Source organism: Danio rerio, chromosome 4, assembly GCF_049306965.1.
Source record: "Danio rerio strain Tuebingen ecotype United States chromosome 4, GRCz12tu, whole genome shotgun sequence".
Taxonomy (NCBI): domain Eukaryota; kingdom Metazoa; phylum Chordata; class Actinopteri; order Cypriniformes; family Danionidae; genus Danio; species Danio rerio.
Genome location: NC_133179.1, coordinates 2244091 through 2263049, shown reverse-complemented (window position 1 = coordinate 2263049; position 18959 = coordinate 2244091). Strand labels below are relative to the sequence as shown.

At 35.8% G+C, this 18959-nt stretch overlaps 1 protein-coding gene across 5 annotated transcripts in view; it reads left to right on the top strand.

The window, feature by feature from the left end:
* The window catches only part of LOC108179169 (sialic acid-binding Ig-like lectin 10), a 60159-nt gene extending 43954 nt beyond the window's left edge, over positions 1-16205 (top strand). For 3 of the 5 annotated variants that reach the window (XM_073946824.1, XM_073946828.1, XM_073946826.1), the window contains 10 exons: positions 5037-5100; positions 5298-5663; positions 5791-6102; positions 6187-6447; positions 6549-6803; positions 8452-8820; positions 10517-10804; positions 12713-12800; positions 13879-13945; positions 14026-16205. In XM_073946824.1, coding sequence (XP_073802925.1) covers positions 5052-5100; positions 5298-5663; positions 5791-6102; positions 6187-6447; positions 6549-6803; positions 8452-8820; positions 10517-10804; positions 12713-12800; positions 13879-13945; positions 14026-14673 — 2703 coding nt within the window. In that variant the 5' untranslated portion in view covers positions 5037-5051 and the 3' untranslated portion in view covers positions 14674-16205. Of the gene's footprint in view, positions 1-2509; positions 2582-5036; positions 5101-5297; positions 5664-5790; positions 6103-6186; positions 6448-6548; positions 6804-8451; positions 8821-10516; positions 10805-12712; positions 12801-13878; positions 13946-14025 lie in introns of those variants that run through there. The other 2 variants (XM_073946827.1, XR_012401684.1) reach the window with 2 other exon arrangements.
* Positions 16206-18959: the final 2754 nt, after the last annotated feature.

Below are 18959 nucleotides of genomic sequence, written 5' to 3'. Positions count from 1 at the left end.
CAAATGTTTCCTGTTTAATTTTAATGAGCGAAAAAATAATGATGATTAATTTAAGACACCACTCTAAAATTTCCTTCAGCTTAGTCTCTTTATTAATCTGGGGTCGCCACAGCAGAATGAACCACCAACTTATCCAGCATATGTTTTTAACAGCGGATGCCCTTCCAGCTGCAACCCAGTACTGGGAAACACCCATAGAGTCTCAAATGCACACTCATACACTACGGCTAATTTAGCTTGTTCAGTTCACTTATAGCGCATGTGTTTGGACTGTGGGGGAAACCGGAGCACCTGAAGGAAACACACACCAACATGGGGAGAACCTACAAACTCCACACAGACATGCAAACTGACCTTCTTGCTGCGATCCAACAGTGCTACTAGGACTACCCTGTCATCCCCACCCCTCTAAAACTTAATTTAGTTTGTTCAGGTAAAAATACCTGATTTATTTGATTTAACTATTAACTAAATAAGACTAAATCTAATAACTTCCATATTACTAGACTATTTTTTTTTTCTGAATTATTGTGGTTGTTAAAGTGAATGTGCTTTTCTGGACCAGAACACAGACTTTGACATTAGAGGCACTGAAACATCATCTACAATGCTTATTAATATTATATAGATTGAATCATTAGTTTCAAGATCTTACGTGACAATATTAATAAAGACTGAACACTACCCAAATCCATTTATCTGTCATACATGTTTGTGTGTGTGTTTGTGCGTGTTTATGGGAAACAGTTTTTTATAAGTTTTAATGTTATAAAAGTATGGAAGAGTCTCCTTATGCCGCCTAGTGGAGCAGATGGAAAAGTGCACTACATTTTAACTGTGTGCTCCACTTGGCGGCATGATAAGAAAACTTTTTTCATACTTTCATAACATGACAACATGCAGACAGATTTAATTACAGATAATGCTACACAAAAAATATCTTACATAATCATTTACTGCTTACAATCATGGATTGAATGAAACTAAAAACACATTTACAGTAGATGATGATAATAATGATCAATGGACATGACGTTTTAGTGTCTGTGTTCGGGTCCAGAAAGTGACTCCAGTTGTTGTTTTTTGCATATGACATTTTTAATGCAAGTAAAGTGTCAACTTTAATGTTTTAATCATCCTTTGATCAAATAAAATGGCAAAAATGAAATAATGTTCCCCCCTTAGTCAGAGAAGTTTTGTAACTAGATCATTCTGTCCAGAATTAATAAATAACTTGATGGAATAAATAATGGGTGGCTCAGTGGTTAGCATTATGGCCTCACAGCAAATAAGTCATTGGTTCAAGTCCCGGCTGAGTTGGCATTTCTGTGTGGAGTTTGCATGTTCTCCTCGTGTTGGTGTGGGTTTCCTCCGGGTGCTCTGAATTCCCCCACAGTCAAAACACATGTGCTATTGGGGAATTGATGGACTAAATTGGCCGTAGTGTATGAGTGTGTGTGTGTGTGTGTGTGTGTGTGTGTGTGTGTGTGTGTGTGTGTGTGTGTGTGTGTGTGTGTGTGTGTGTGTGTGTGTGTGTGTGGGTGTGTGGGTGTTTCCCAGTACTCATGGCAGATGGAAGGGCATCCGCTGTTTAAATCATATGCTGGAATAGTTGGCGGTTCATTCCACTTCGATGACCTCTGAAACAGAAACTAAGCTGAAGGAAAATGAATTAATTAATTGATAAATATACTGAACTATATGTTAGATTTAGATTAAAATTTAATTGTATTTAATTCATGGTATTGAATAATTTAATAATTTAAATATTTACCTACTCACATTTGAAGGAGAGTGCACAGTAGGTGCTGGTCATGTAATTAGGATATCTTCAAAAAGTGGATTTATTTCACTAATTCCATTCAAGAAGTGAGACTTAATTATGTATTTATTTATTCCTCACAGGCTGATATATTTCATGATATATTTATTTTCATTTTGATGATTTTGATGAAAACCCCAAATTCAGGTTCTCAGTATTGAACACAGCTGATGCCACACTCTAATCAGCTCATTAACACCTGCAAAGGCCTTTAAATGGCTCTCAGTCTAGGGAAATAATCCCATTTTGAAGATGTTCTAGTTATATGTCCAGCATCTGTGTATATATTTATTTCAGATATTTGACAATTAAATAGTATTTTAGAGCAACTCTCTTTTACTTAACTGGCAATCAAATGATCTTTGATCTAAACATGTCTTTTGTATATAAAGTATAGTTGTTCTGAATGACATTTTAGAGGGAGGGAATGATCGTCATTATTTTATGCTCATAAATTCTTTTATTAAACAAGACACATGTTTAATATACAACGAAGACGAATATGTAATGTATATAAATAAAACAAAATAAAGCTCTGATATGCTTTTTTGTTTTTATCCTCCAAAACCCCTCATTGTCTTGTCAGTAATCTAGATGTGGAGGGCAGGCCATTGTTATTTCTGAGATGATTAAAAGAGGAAGGGGTGGGAAAAACTGGTAAAATCATTTTCATTCGCGCCTCCCTTTATCAGTGTAAAAGAGAGACGGTAAAGCTCCAGCTCTCATTTCTCTCATCTTCAACACACTTTAACACCTCTGGTAAGTCATTTACACACAACACAGTAAAACATTTAATCCTCACTGTGAAAATATCTGTAAATTAACAGTTTTTTCTTTATTTCTGCTTTTGAGTCGCATTGTAAAATCTTGATTTTTCCTCCAACAACTTTTAATGTAGAAAAGTTAGGGGGGAAAAAAGGTGACTTTTATTGATAATTAATATTTTGCAGTGATGTATTGTCCGGGTTAGTGTTGTAAATTACATTACAAAAACCTGCTAATAAACTGCCACAACTTTTTCTATTGCTTTTGCAGTCTTAATTCGATATAGCCTATATACAGGGCTCAGCATGAGCACACCTTATTTTGAATTCTGAATGTTTTAGTCCATTTCTCAGTGAATATAGGTGGTGTCATTTTTGCATTTGAACAAAACAGTTTTATAAACGGTTATATTCATTAAAATAAGAGTTTGGTCACTGAACATCTTTAGGATTAGAAAGATTATACATTTAAATTCAAACTAAATATTGAAAAAGAGAATAAAGTTTACAAAATTTCAACTACACTTTATATATTTTTAGCTTCTCTTGATTTTTCTTCTTTTTAAAATCTTTATTTGATATTTTCCTAACTTATATATTTGTGTGTACCAATATTGAGACTGTTGTCATAAGTTTAAGTTATGTTAAACTGAGATTGGCTCCAGATTTGGCTTTGATAATTGACAATTCTAATGTATTTAAAGAAATATAATATTGTAAAGCATCCTATGGAGAATGTTCATTTAAAAGAGAAATTTGTCAGAGGTGTACTCATACAGATGAAGTCAGAATTATTAGCTTCTCAATAAAGTTTTTCCCCCAATTTCTGTTTAACAGAGAGAAGCTTTTTTTCAACACATTTCTAAACATAATAGTTTTAATAACTGATTTATTTTATCTTTGCCATGATGACAGTAAATAATATGTGACTAGATATTTTTCAAGACACTTCTATACAGCTTAAAAGTGACATTTAAAGGCTTAACTAGGTTAATTATGTTAACTAGGCAGGTTAGGGTAATTAGGCAAGTTATTGTATAGCGATGGTTTGTTCTGTAGACTATCAAAAAAAAAATGTAGCTTAAAGGGGCTAATAATATTGACCTTAAAATGGTGTTTAAAAAATAAAAAACTGCTTTTATTTTAGCCGAAATAAAGCAAATAAGACTTTCTCCAGAAGAAAAAATATTATCAGACACACTGTGAAAATTTCCTTGCTCTGTTACACATAATTTGGGAAATATTTTTAAAAAAAAAAAAGAAAAAGATAATCAAAGGGGGGCGAATATTTCTGACTTCCACTGTAAATAGTTGAAGTCAGAATAATCTGCCCTCCAGTGAATTTCTTTCAAATATTTCCTTAATGGTGTTTAGCATTTTGTTTCCTTTAATATTTGTTCTTCTGGAGAAGGTCTTATTTGTTTTATTTCGGCTAGAATGATAGCAGTTTTTAATTTTTACATTTTTAATGCCAATATTATTAGCCCCCTTAAACAATATTTGTTTTATATATACCCAACCCCAAATCAGAAAAAGTTGTGACAGTATGGAAAACGCAAATAAAAAAGAAAGAAGTGATTTATACATTTACTTGTATGTCATTGCACACAGCAAACATTATTCATACAACAAACATTATTTATTGTGCTCCTTGTTTTTTCAGTTTTTAACAAACACATATTCCAATTTTGGTTCTTGCAACACATTTTTAAAAAATTGTATCAGCATTTACCACTTTGCAATGTTCTTTCAACTTTATAATGTCCTTTTCACAAAGACGTTTAGAGACTAAAGACACAAAGTGATGAAGTGTTTCACGTGTAATTTTGTCTCATACTTTTTGCAAACGAGTCTTAAGGTCAGCAACAGTAAGGCTTTTGTTGTCGCATTTTGCACTTCAAAATGCGCCACTGGGCGACACAGTGGCTCAGTGGTTAGCACTGTCATCTCACAGCAAAAAGGTTGTTGATTCAAGTCCAGTTGGCATTTCTGTGTGAAGTTTGCATGTTAGTGTGGGTTTTCTTCAGGTGCTCCGGTTTCCCCCACAGTCCAAACACATGCGCTATAGGGGAATTGATTAACTAAATTGGCCGTAAAACATATGCTGGATAAGTTGGTGGTTCATTCCGCTGTGGTGACCCCCGATGAATAAAGGGACTAATCCAAAGGAAAATGAATGAATGAATGATGCGCCTCACATTCTCTATTGGATACCGGTTAAATGTGTTGCAGGTCTAAATGACAGGAAAGTGCTGTATTGTAGAGATTTTGACACTCTTTTCACATTTATTATATTATTTCTGAAAGAGTTTAGGGACATTAAATGAGTTTACATTAATAGAGCTCTACAGTTTTACACAGAAAATAATTGTGCTTATACAATATTGTCACAAATGTATATGATTTAAAACCTTCATGTGTTTATTTGTGTGTGTGTTTTCTCCTGTAAGGTGAAGTGAGTGTAAATGATGGAAATATCTGTGACGTTCCTCCTCGCTGGATGTCTGATACAAGGTCTCGCTCATATTAACTGTTATTGATTTCTCTTAATAACTACTGACTCTTTTAACGAGATTAAACTTAATTAAACTGAAAGCAGCTTCATCTGAACTGTGAGAGATAAAGGAGAAATAGGAAATGTTTGTGAGTGAGATGTATTCAGCATGTTCACTGTGTTTGATGAGTTACTTTAGTGTTTGTGTTTGTTTCAGGTGTTTTATGTGGCTTCAGTATCAGTCTGCCAGAGAAAGTAGAAGCTCTAGAAGGATCCTGTGTTTTTATACCCTGCACATTCAATATTGATGAAGATTATAAAGATGATCTCACTGATACTGCAAAGAGATTATGGTATAAAGATGGAAAACCTGCAGTTTTGGTGTTTGACTCCAGCAGCCCTGACAGTGGACAGTTAAAAGGAGAAATATTTGGCAAAGCTACAGAGAAAAGGTGCAGCACTCGCTTCGATAATCTCAAACTAACAGACAGTGGCTCATATTACTTGAGATTAGAAGGCAGCGGTAGACTTCAATATAACTACATGAAACCCCAACACTCCTATGTTGAAATTGTGGTCAAAGGTGAGTGTCATTGTTCACGCTGCTTCTGTCCACCTTATTTTTGATGAAAGAGGCTACCAGTGTTTCACTATTACAAAACAGCCTGCTGATGCTTTAACTTGCATTTGCATCTGTGTGTGTGTTTCAGCGTCTCCACCCAATCCCACAGTGCTTCTGTTTCAGGATCAGCAGGAGGTGATGGAGGTGACGGAGGGAAAATCAGTGACTCTGAGCTGCTTTAAGATCTTCTGTCCGTCTCTTCCATCATCTCTCACATGGAGCTCCAGTCCTGAACACCTCATCAATGCAAACATCCCAAAACTGCAGCATCAAAACCAAACACATTACTACTCTGACCTGATGTTCACTGTAACTCATCATCATCACAGAGCTGAATTCACCTGCACTGCAACACAGCAGCAGATCACAACACACAGCACCCGACAGCTACATGTTCAGTGTAAGACAGGAATTACTTCAGTCACAGATGATCTATAAATAATGCTGTCAATTACACTGTAATGATCAATGTTCTCTTCATCAGATGCTCCTAAAAGTGTCTCTGCTCATGTGAGTCCAGCTGGTGTGATTGTGGAGGGTCATTCAGTGACTCTGAGCTGCAGCAGTGAAGCAAACCCAGCAGTCAAATACAGCTGGTACAAACACACTGAAGGAGACCTGAAACCCCCAACTGGACCAAACCTGACCATCATCAACATCAACCGTTCTCACAGTGGACGATACTACTGTAGAGCTGGAAACCAACACGGGACTCAGAACACATCAGTGCTGCTGGACGTCCAGTGTAAGTATTAAGTCTCATTACTGTGTTGATCACAATGTTATATCATTAAAAATCACAATATGCTGAATACATATGACCTGAATTATTTTCTCTTCCATTAGATCCTCCAGAAAAACCCTCTGTTCATAAATACGATGTGATTGTGGAGGGTCATTCAGTGACTCTGAGCTGCAGCAGTGAAGCAAACCCAGCAGCGAACTACAGCTGGTACAGACACACTGAAGGAGACCTTGAACCACTGACCGGACCAAACCTGACCATCAGCAACATCAACCGGTCTCACAGTGAACGATATTACTGTAAAGCTGAAAACCAACACGGGACTCAGAACACATCAGTGCTGCTGGACGTCCAGTGTAAGTATTAGGTAGTGTTGTTGTCTGTGTAGGGTCAAGCCAGTTGGTCCAATGACGGTATCCACTGGTGGATGAAGGTTCACTGCATGTTCGGTCTTTCCAGTGCACAATGTTGATTTATATTAAACTTAGCTCATATCTGACTCCAATTTTAGTATGAGGTGGTTTAGAATATTCATATATTTATCCTCGTTTTATCTGACTCCAATTATAAAACATTGAGAAGGTTATTTTGTTTCCGTTCACATTATTTTAGATTATGATTGAATATTCTCTTCGGTTCATCATTTTATGTTATTCTCGTTCATTGGGATTCCTATAACATCCTGAATCTTGTACCGGCCGAGTATACAATTTCTTAAGCACAAGCATGTCAGTCTTGCTTAAGTCTTGCATGTCTATCCTAAAAAGGCAGAACCCTACTTACTCAGATTAGGATATTTTTTATGCGGTCCCCATAGGTCTGCTACCTCCTAAATCAAACAGAGCTATTTAGTCATATAATGATCATTACTATAGAATTAAGCAGACCAGTCGTACTTAAACTATTAGTAACTTTGAATAATCACTATACTATCTAAATAGTATTATAAGTTTATCAGGTGAAGGACTATTCCCTTAGATATCCTTTTACAGCCTAAGTATACATGAATTAATGCCAATGTGTTAGTCGGAGCTCTAGAGACATTGTGTAGCGTGCCGCAATGCTCCATCTACCGTGTTCTAGTCCGCTACCAACCTGAACAGGGGCTTGTGGTGCTATGAAATTACCCCAATCTACTAGAGATAATAACACGAACTCTGTTTGAATAATTCAAAACATAACAATTTATTAGTCAGGTAAATGTATTATGCCAAATTCAATCAGTCAATTCATAAACGATCAATACAAAACATCAAATTATCAAAGGCAAATCCAAGATGAAAAAGATGCATTCCTGACTTAAAAAATATACATAACATGGAGCAAGCCATGTTATGGGCTGATCTGGTTAGGCAGAATCGCGCCGAGCCTTTCTCAAACCTTACCTTAAATAATCCAAGAATTCCCTCAAGGAAGGGGGTGTGTGCATAACAGAAGGCATTCACACTTAGTGGAAAAGTCACACCCTTCACAGTGGTTCAAAAGATGCCTGAAGTTATATATTTATTGTGTTGATTATGTCTGTTTCTGAGAGAATGAGACCATTGTACCAATCGCACTGAGACATTTCAAATGATATCAAACATGATAGTTAAAGTCAGTTTGGTTAATCTAGAACATTCAAACATTGAAATGACCATATGCTTGAGTTGGGGTGGTTGAAGCCGAGTTTCAGCAGACTCAGATGCAAATACAGCAGGAACTGGTTTTTCCCGCATTCCCACCTGCTGGGTTGTGAAGTCAATTGGCCCTGTTTTCAGCTCATGTTTTGAATTGTCAAAGACATCAAAAATATTTGTAATATTTCAATTCTTACATCTGTAATATATTTTTTACTGATAATCATGATACTACACACAGTGTCATTCACTGTACTCTGCTGGACCCGATTTGGGAGTCATTGACAAATTAAAGATAGTCTATTTCTGATTGAATGTTAAACCTAGGAAATAATGCTTTTTTTATAAATAATGTGCAAAATAGTAAAGCTGTTCTCTTCATCAGATGCTCCTAAAAGTGTCTCTGCTCATGTGAGTCCAGCTGGTGTGATTGTGGAGGGTCATTCAGTGACTCTGAGCTGCAGCAGTGAAGCAAACCCAGCAGTCAAATACAGCTGGTACAGACACACTGAAGGAGACCTGGAACCACCGACTGGACCAAACCTGATCATCAGCAACATCAACTTTACCGAACTAAACCTGACCATAAGCAACACAAATGTGACCGAACCAAACCTGACATTGAGCTACTTCGATCTGTCTGGACCAAACCTGACCATCAGCAATGTGAACCCGGCCCACAGTGGACGATACTACTGTAGAGCTGAAAACCAACACGGCGCTCAGAACACATCAGTGCTGCTGGACGTCCAGTGTGAGTATTAAGAGTCTTTACTGGTATATGAGTTCTTGATACTCTTCTAAGTATATAGTGTAAGTATCATCACTTGATTCAACTGATACAAAACACTAATGGTAATATTAGACTTGTAGATTTAGTAACTGAGACTCATCATATCATTTATTTACTGCTGCTCTCTGATGATTTGAAGTGCTTCTTTTATCCTCACTCGTAGGTCACTTTAGTTAAAATATTCTGATATATCAGTTGCAAAAAGCATGACACAATAAAGAAATGTTCAGAAAAGGCTGATAATTGCTGACAGTTCGCTGTGGTTAAGTTGTAATAAGCTATGAAGTAGGCGTAGTACAGTGTCATACAGTTTAGCATAGGTGTGTCTTCATTTACAGAAAATGCAGATGGAAAAACAGCAGCTTTCTGTGTAAAATAGCACTAAAGTGTGAGAATCACACGCTTTATAGTAAAACATGCAATTGCTAAAGACAAAGCAATGTGTAAAAATAATGCTAACATGATTTACAAGTGTGCACTGAAAAAAAGGTGTAGAAACTGTTCACAAGTAAATCTCACAGACAAAAAATGACAAGGGTTTGTAATACACTGAATTACTTGGAGATTTCGCAGTAGAAAAGCTTATTTTAAATGTGAAAATCTGCTTTTATTACCACAATAGTGAGTGTTCCTCTTTGTACTTCTGCAGATTTTCTTTTATTTTGTCACAAACACTGAAAAAATAAATCTTATTCAATAATTTTGTGCTGTTATTCAGCACAAAATGTAAAAAATTGGTAAATCAGGATACAGCACACACTAGACAAACAAAATGCTGTAAGATGTTCAGTTTTCTGAAACATTAATCTGAATTAAGTGAGTTTCTGCTTTTAATATCTGCAAAAGAGATCTTGTTTTAAAGTTTCTAATTAGTTTATTGTAATGACTCCATTGACAGATAGTTTGTTTTGAGCTTTAAGCTGAATCTACGTTTACCTTTAATGAATATATCAATAAACAGGGCTTAATATCTAAAAGCAATAGTTCAAAAATACTAAAATAAAAATCACCATTTACTCAGCCTTTACTTGTTTTTGAGAGTCTAATAAAAACGCTGCCATGCATTGACTTCCATTGTATTTGTTTTTACCTGCCATGAAAGTCAATGCTTGGAGATTTCCAACATTCTTAGAAATATCTTCTGTTTTGTTCAACAGAAGAAAGAAACTCATAAAAGTTTGTGACGAGTGAAGGAAGAGTATTCTCATTGGCAAATTGTTTGTTTTTAGCTTTGAGCACAATCTACTTATAATTTTAATGGATTACTTTAAACAGGTCTTAATATCTTAAAGGAATAGTTCAGCTAATAATGGAAATCATCATTTCAATCATCCACTCACACTTTACTTGTTTTTGAGATTCTTTCTTCTGTTGAACAGAAAAGGAGATATTTTGAAAAATGCTGGCACCCATTGACTCCCATAGTATTTGTTTTCGCCTGCTATGGAAGTCAATGATTAAAGGTTTCCAGCATTCTTAGAAATATCTTCTTTTTGTTTAACACATTGTTTTGATTTTACATTTGGATACATGATCAGTTTAATTTTGCTTAATAGTGTAAATGCACCTTCATTTAACAACGTGTAGATATTTTAACTTTAAAAAGAGACAGCAAAGGATCAAATACACATGCTCATCACCGACTTTTTTCTTTCAGTTCCACCCAAAATCTCTAGCTCTTGTAGCCAAAACGACACACTCATCTGTGTCTGTAAGGTTGACGGGAATCCTCTGCCTAAACTACAGTGGCGTCTGTCTGGAAAAGTTCTCAATTCCACTGAAGAAATGCAGATAAGTGAGCAAACTATAGGAAACAAGAGCTTGGAGAGCATCCTGAGCATCCGTCAGTCTCTCTCAGACTCATCAGTCCTGCAGTGTTGGACTGCAAACGCTCACGGATCCGCCAGCCACCAGTTTCAGCACATCACAACAACACCACACACAGGTCAGATTCACTAATGAATGAACATTGTCATTTAGGGGCATCTAGGGGGGAACCTATTATGCACCTTTTTACAAGATGAAAAATAAGTAGCAGATGTCTTTGAAGTTTCCGTTCAAAATATCTCACAGATATTGTTTTAAACTCTCTGAAACGGACCCATTTAGGCTTTGATCCTATTGTGCTGTTTTGGTGACTATCGCTTTAAATTCAAATGAGATTGAGCTCTTTTCAAAAGAGGGCGGAGCTACAAATGCCTGTGCATCAGCATAGTGGCAAATTCAAAAACAAGACTAATGTCCTATGCTAATAAATGCGAGATGGTCACTAGTGGGCGGGGCTTTTTCCCTCTGATGACACGTACAAAGGGAGAATGTCAATCAAAGTGTTTCAGCAGAACATCAAGTGTGATTATAGACAAATAAAATTAATACATTTTTACCATTAGAAGCTGGCTATATTCACACACTGCTGCCACATAACTGTGTTTACAACCCTAATAAATGTCATTTTTGCATAATAGACCCCCTTTAAAGAGAGCTGACAGTTAATTTAGCTCAATTAAGTACACATCTAAAAATGTTTGAACTGTTTGTGATGCATACTGTTTAATCCAGCACATTTAAAGCACTTTTAATTGTAGTGTTTTAATGGTTATTGCAGTGTAACCACATTTAATATCATACAGGAGACTATAAATTTTATCTTATCCTTGATCTGATACCTATACGACTTGTTTATGAGTGTCTGATTGCATTTCTACAATACGTTTGTAGTTTCATTAAATGATGCCTTTAATTTAGAGATGAAACCTGGTGTTGAGTTAGCTGTTTTTGGTGTACCAGAACACAAGATATCGTTGACCAACAAGGAAAAAAATGCTGTCGCCTTCGCTACTTTGTTAGCAAAGAGAAGAATACTACTTGAGTGGAAATCAGCAGCTTCACCTAAAGCTTCAATGTGGATGTAGGATCTGATTTTACATCTGAAATTAGAGAAAATTAATATTTAATGAAGAGATCTGTCCTAAAGGTTTTGAGACATGGCAACCTATGATCACATATTTTAAAAAAAGGAAGACTCTCTTCTTTATCTGATTTATATAAAGAAATCTGTGCAAACAGGTTTAATTGTGACCACCAATATGGTTTGGTTTCATATTTATGTAAAAGACCACTATAAATAAATCAGATTATTGTATTATTTGTATTATCATGTACTGTAGGTAATTATTTATTTGAATTATTTTTAATTATTATTATTATTTTATTTATTTGTTATTAGTATTAATATTTTACATTTTGCTATATTTATATATATATATATATATATATATATATATATATATATATATATATATATATATATATATATATATATATATATATATATATATTAATATTTGTCTGCCCTCATCCACATTTCTGTTCCTTCTCGGACCCTGCGATCTTCTTCCTCCCTCCACTTGTCTGTTCCCTCTTCTCGCCTTTCAGCAATGGGCAACAGAGCATTCAGCCGCTCTGCTCCGCGGCTTTGGAACTCATTACCACCTGCCATTAGAAGCATTGACTCCCTTACATTGTTCAAATCAAAACTCAAAACCCACTTATTTAAGATGGCTTTTAATACTTAATTTTATTTGCGCTGTTGCTGTGTATATTTTAATATTTCTCTTGTTGTTTTATTATTCTTGTTGATTGTACGGTGTCCTTGAGTTGCTAGAAAGGCGCCTTTAAATAAAATGTATTATTATTATTTATTTATTTTTTTGTCTATTCCTGTTGCGATTGTCTTTTAAACTTTATTGTTTGCAAGTAATTTGCAAGGATTACAGCCTTGATTGTACAAAAGTTTGTAGTTTCCACATGAGGTTGTGTATGAATGTGTTGACCTCTGACCTCTGTTTTCCAGGTCTCCATCCTGCATATGTACTGCTGGGATTCGCTGTAGGAGCATCACTCGTCCTGATCTTCTGTGTTCTGACCGTCTGCAATGAACGGTGAGTAAATCACACAAACCAATGGAAAGACAAGAAAACACAATCACTAAACAGCTGCAATATACACTGAGCTGAAACTACAGCTGTCATTATATACAGTTCAGTGAAAGAACATTTCTCAGAAGATTTCAATGGCGTTTTTTGTATTGTGAAATGCACTCTTAAAGCACAAAATGCACAAAGGGCTGAAATTAAATTGGCTTTAAGTTGTACATAATCACAGGCTCTTAACTTTCACTTTGTGTGGTTTATTCATAAACTAATTTCGAGAGGATCACGTGCTTATAATCAACACGGCTGGCTCCTTGTTAGCTCCGTAATCAGCCCTATTAGATGATTATGGAAGCATTATAAATAACCTGAGTTTTCCACTCCAGTTATCTTCGTCTTGAAGCTCCCCCCCTTTCCACCCCTTCATCCTCCTCCTTTTTCTGATGGGGCGACACGGTGGCCCAGTGGCTAGCACTGTTGCCTCACAGCAAGAACACCGCTAGTCCAACCCATCGGGCTGGTTGGTGTTTCTGTGTGGAGTTTGCATGTTCTCCCCGTGTTCGCGTGGGTTTTCCCCGGGTTCCCCGGTTTCCTCCCACCGTCCAAAAACATAAACCCTAGCCAATCGACTAAAACAAATTATCACCCAATACAACCTTAGTTCACACTTCTCACGGTGACAAGCAAGGGAGTTCTCGAGACCTACCTGACCTCGAACTCCCCTCTCGCCCTTCTAATGGGAGGGAGCCCCGGGCTCGAGGATATTACGAGCTCAGGGCTCTCTCCCGGGACAGCATGCCAAATATGCTTCATTGATTATCAGCTAAGTGTGAACTCTTGAAATTAGGGTTAAACTTTGCATGTGCTCTGCTTTCTGGTTAATTATAATCCAAATCAACATTGCATTGATGTGCTAACATGTTATGTCATTATTGTAGATTCGCACATTGTGATATCAATGCTGAAATCATATATTGTGCAGCCCAAAATGTAATGATGTGCACCTTATTGTGAACAACTTGAATTGATTTGTGATTCTGATGGTGATTTTAGTCTAATAATGTGTTTCCTGATGGTCCCTTTTCAGAAAAAAGTCTAGAAAACTTTTAGAAAGCAGACGAGACGACGCATCTGAACTCATTCTGACTGAAAGGGTGAGTTACACACACATTATTAGTGCTCAAAAGCACACAGACAGGCGTTCAGTTATGATTGTGCTGGTTCTTTTTGTCAGAAAACCTTGCTGTCGTCCACATTGATCACGTCAGAAACTGTTCATTTCTCCTCCACTGAATGTGTGAACGTAGAGTCGACATCAGGAGAAATCAGAGGACTTTCCACACTGACTGAAAAATACGCCATGGTCCGACGCTGCGCTGTAGACACACACACAACACCTGAGATAGGTAGCACAACCACACACACTGCAGAGAAAAACACATCTGTAGACACACACACCGCCAAGAATAACACACCACCTAAAGACACACACACCACCGAAACAAACACATCTGAAGGCACACACAACACTGAGAAAGACACACCATCTGAAGACACACACAACACTGAGAAAGACACACCATCTGAAGACACACACGCCATGGAGAAAAACACACCATCTGAAGACACACACGCCATAGAGAAAAATGCACCACCTGAAGACATACTCACTGCTGAAACAAGCACACCATCTGACGACACACACACCGATGCGAATAACACACCACCTGAAGTCACACGCACTGCTGAAACAAACACACCATCTGAAGACACACACACCGCCAAGAAAAACACAGCACCTGATGTGATCTATGAAGACATGAGCCAGCACAGGAGGTTACTGAGTGTGAAAAAAAGCATCACTTGTCCTAGTTTTGATTGATTGTGCAGAAAACATCTACAAAATATATCAAAAAAACGAGATATTTCAGATGTTTGTGATTAAAAAAAATGCGGATTATTAATATTTCTCACCAGATTAGGAGAACATACAGTATAAGAAAGAAAACACATTATCTGTGAAAACTGTGATAAAACACGTTCTCTGTGAGCGTTGACACCCAAACATTTTCACACACAAACGCGTTAAACAAATTCTGTTAAAAAAGTATTTAATGCTGGGAGTTTTCATATTTTCTCAGCAGATCAGAAGTTTGACGCCCAGCCTTTCTCACACACAAATGCATCAAAAAAGAAAAAAAAAGCGCTAAAATGCAAATCAGTGTCTTTATTTTGCACTGAAAACATTTACTTTTATTATGTTTAAAAAATGATTATAATGCACAAAATTTCAAGATAAAGATTTTATGTTGTTTAATATTGAAAATGTTTTTTAAAAATAATAATAATATCTGTGTTGGCAAAGGAATACTGTACTTATAAATCATAATTTGCTGTTAAGGGGTGACACTGGCTCAGTGGTTAGTATTGTCACCTTATAGCAAGAAGGTCGCTGTCCCGGCTGGGTCAGTTGGCATTTCCATGTGGAGTTTGCATGTTCTCCCTGTGTTGGTGTGGGTTTCCTCCGGGTGCTCCAGTTTACCCCACAGTCCAAACACATGCGCTATAGGGGAATTGATTATCTAAATTGGCCATTCTATGTGTGTGTGTGTGTGTGTGTGTGATGGTGTATGGGTGTTTTTCAGTACTGGGTTGCTTCTGGAAGGGCATCTGCTAAGTAAAACATAGACTGTAATAGTTGGTGGTTCATTCTGTCTTGTTGACCCCTGATAAATAAGAGACTAAGCCAAAGGAAAATGAATGAATGAATTAATTAATTAATTAATTTTCTGTTTGGAAACTCACATTTTTTTCAAAGATCAGCATTTATAATTATATTTAGTACAGATAAATATATATTTTCATCTGTATTTTATTTCTGTTTTGTGTGTCTCCTATAAATCATAAATGCCTTTGTTTCATATTTAAATATATATATTTTTGTTAATGAACTTAAATGATAAAAGATTTATAATTGAGTTTCAGGAATTTATTTGACAACACATGCAGATGTGAAATTATATTTATTAATCTTTTCACCAGGACATGATGTGGATTTCATTTTCTTCTCCAAATATGTTCTTTATGTATATGTATTTATTTTAATGACTATTTTTGCCTCTTTTATGCAATTGAAAGCATAGCCCAGTGTCTCTGGTAAAAACAATGACTGAAATTAAAAGAAAACTTTTTATAAAGGTCAAACCGTGTTGGCAAAAAGTTGAAATCTTCCACCATGACAACAGTATCTCATGTAAATATACAGTTTTTCTTTATGTTTTACATATTTTTACTGCTTTTATTCTGTTTCTTTTTCTGCTTGTTTCTTTTTTCTCAGTTTGATTAGGTATTCTTGTGCACTGTGAGATTATACTTGTGATAAAAACAAAAGCAAAATAAATGATGATTTTGAATAAACACAGAGATGATTCATGTCAATATGATGTATAACTAATTTCAGGAATAATGTTAAATCAGTATTTTCAAATGCAACATTTTTATAAATGTGGGAACTGACATAACTATAGCATTAATAGCTTTTCATATTGTTTTGTAGCACATCTAAATTAAAAGTCAGGAACTAACTAATATAAACTAATTATTATAGATATAAACAAATGGATAAAATTATTTTGATAATAAACATTGCTAATATAAGTAAGGGCAATATATATTTTGTGTTCTTCAGGTTATGTAATGTTGCATTGAATCAAGTCTGACATATGCAAATGTGATATTTCATTCTTGCTTATACTCATTAGAAACTAATAAGTTTGAGAACAGAAACCTATCTAAAAACTGGCAAATGTCTGGCTTAAAATATATTTGTTTCTATTAAACATTTGACATTCTTATAGGGCTCCTATTTTAGCCCGTTTACAGGATGTAAAATGAGCCTTTGGTGTCTTCAGAAGGTGTCTGTGAAGTTTCAGCTCAAAATGCCTGTCAGATCGTTTATTATGCCCTGCTGAACATATTAGTTTTGTAAAAGATGCAGTTATTTTTGTAGCCTGTGCCTTTAAATGCAAAAGAGCTTGTTCTCCTCACCCAGCGTTCTCCCATCCGTGTCAAAGATGAAGCAGAGATGCAGTTTCTTAGTCAAAACTACCAAGTAAGTTTATAAGATGTATTGAGTTTATTCAAACTTTTCTGCAACAATGAGGCACGCACAAATGTCATTACAAAGTTTGTAGTACACACACACACGTTTAAATTAGTAGCTACTGTTTTTGCATGTCTATTCGCAGCATGTGACAGATTATAAGTTAATATACACTGCTCTATGGATATTCATCAGGCATTTAACATCCCCAAACCAGGACTCCTGTTGTGTGTTTGAAGCATTTTCCTTTATAGTTGTACTGACACTGTGTGGCTGTGCTGATTCCAGCGGTTATGATTGATTAAAATAGTGATTTTACTCTTTTTAAGACAATCATATACTGTTGTTTGTAATCTTGTAAAACTCATTCTTGAGCTGCAGCTGATCGCAGAATGCTGAACAGATCTTTTAGTACCAGTGTCTTTGCAAATTCTGTCTTGTGGACATGATTATACATGTTACATTGGTGACATGTTAATATGTGCCTGTCCAACACAATCTCACGGCAATTCGTAATTTTTTCATTTAGTGGCTAATTCGTATGAATTCGTACGATCTAATTCGTACAATTTAGTACGGTTTGCTTATCCCCCAATGATGGTTGGGGTTAGGGGTGGGGTCAGGTGCCACGCCTCCTTTTTAAAATCGTACCATTTCGTACAACTGAACTCGTACAAATTCGCCACTAAACTGGCAACACGCAAAATACTTACGTTTTCTCGTGAGATCAGGCTGGCCTGTCAAACAATTCGGTGAGCATGTAAAACCACACTCATGCATGTTGCGGTGGGCCTTGAAATCACAGGGATATTTAATATCAGGAGTTTCGTTTTATATATAGTGACTTGTGTTTATGTCATTTCAATATGACAGTGGACACACTATACTACACACACTTCTGTCCAAACTAAAAAGTAAAAGAAGAAGCTGTGGATTGTGAGCCACTATCTGTACATTGTTTTTAGTTAGCAGTGATATCTTACATGCAGTTTCTAGCGTTAACTCTGTTGTGGAAAGGATGTAAACACAGGTGTAAACAACAGGAAACGCTTAACAATTTAGATACAAATGAAATTCATATCATCAAATGATTTTTGTTGTAAACATACCTATTTTGTATATAAACTACTAAACTATATAACTGCTCCTATAGATGCACTGAAATACATTTTATTGGGGTGGAGATGAGTCAGCAAGTTATTATTAAACAAGACACATTTGAAAATACAACAACAACAAAATGATGTATTTATATAAATAATATATTATATATATTTTTATTGTTTTTAACCCCTTTTTGTCTGAAGTAATCTAGATGTGGAGGGCAGGCCATTGTTATTTCAGAGATCTGAATAAAAGAGGAAGTGGTGGAAAAAACTGTGGTAAAGTAATTGTCATTCACGCCTCCCTCTATCAGTGTAAGAGAGAGACAGTAAAGCTCCAGCTCTCATTTCCCTCATCTTCAACACACGACTGCGGTAAGTCAAATACACACAACACGGTAAAACATTTATTCCTCAAATGTAAAATGTATCTGTAAATGAACAGATTTCAGTATTTTGTGAGTCATGTTTTTTCTTTTATTTGTGCTTTTGAGTTGCAGTGTGAGACCCTGAGCCTTCCTCCAACAACTTTTGAAATAGAAAAGATTAAAAAAGTGACTAATATTTTTATACCATTATGTCAAGTTTAGGCTTTGTAGGTGTTTCACATTTAATATCTTACTCGTGTAACAGTTTTGGCACTTTATATGACTTTATGTTTTACCAAACCAACAGTAAAATAATTGTGCTTATAAAATATCGTCACACATATGATTTAAAACCTTCATGTGTGTTTATTTGTGTGTGTTTTTTCTCCTGTAAGGTGAAGTGAGTGTAAATGATGGAAATATCTGTGACGTTCCTCCTTGCTGGATGTCTGATACAAGGTCTCGCTCATATTAACTATTCTTGATTACTCTTATTAACTACTGATTAACTTAAAGCGAAAGCAGATTCATCTGAACTTTGAGAGATAAAGGAGAAATAAAAAATGTTTGTGAGCTAGATTTATTCAGCATGTTC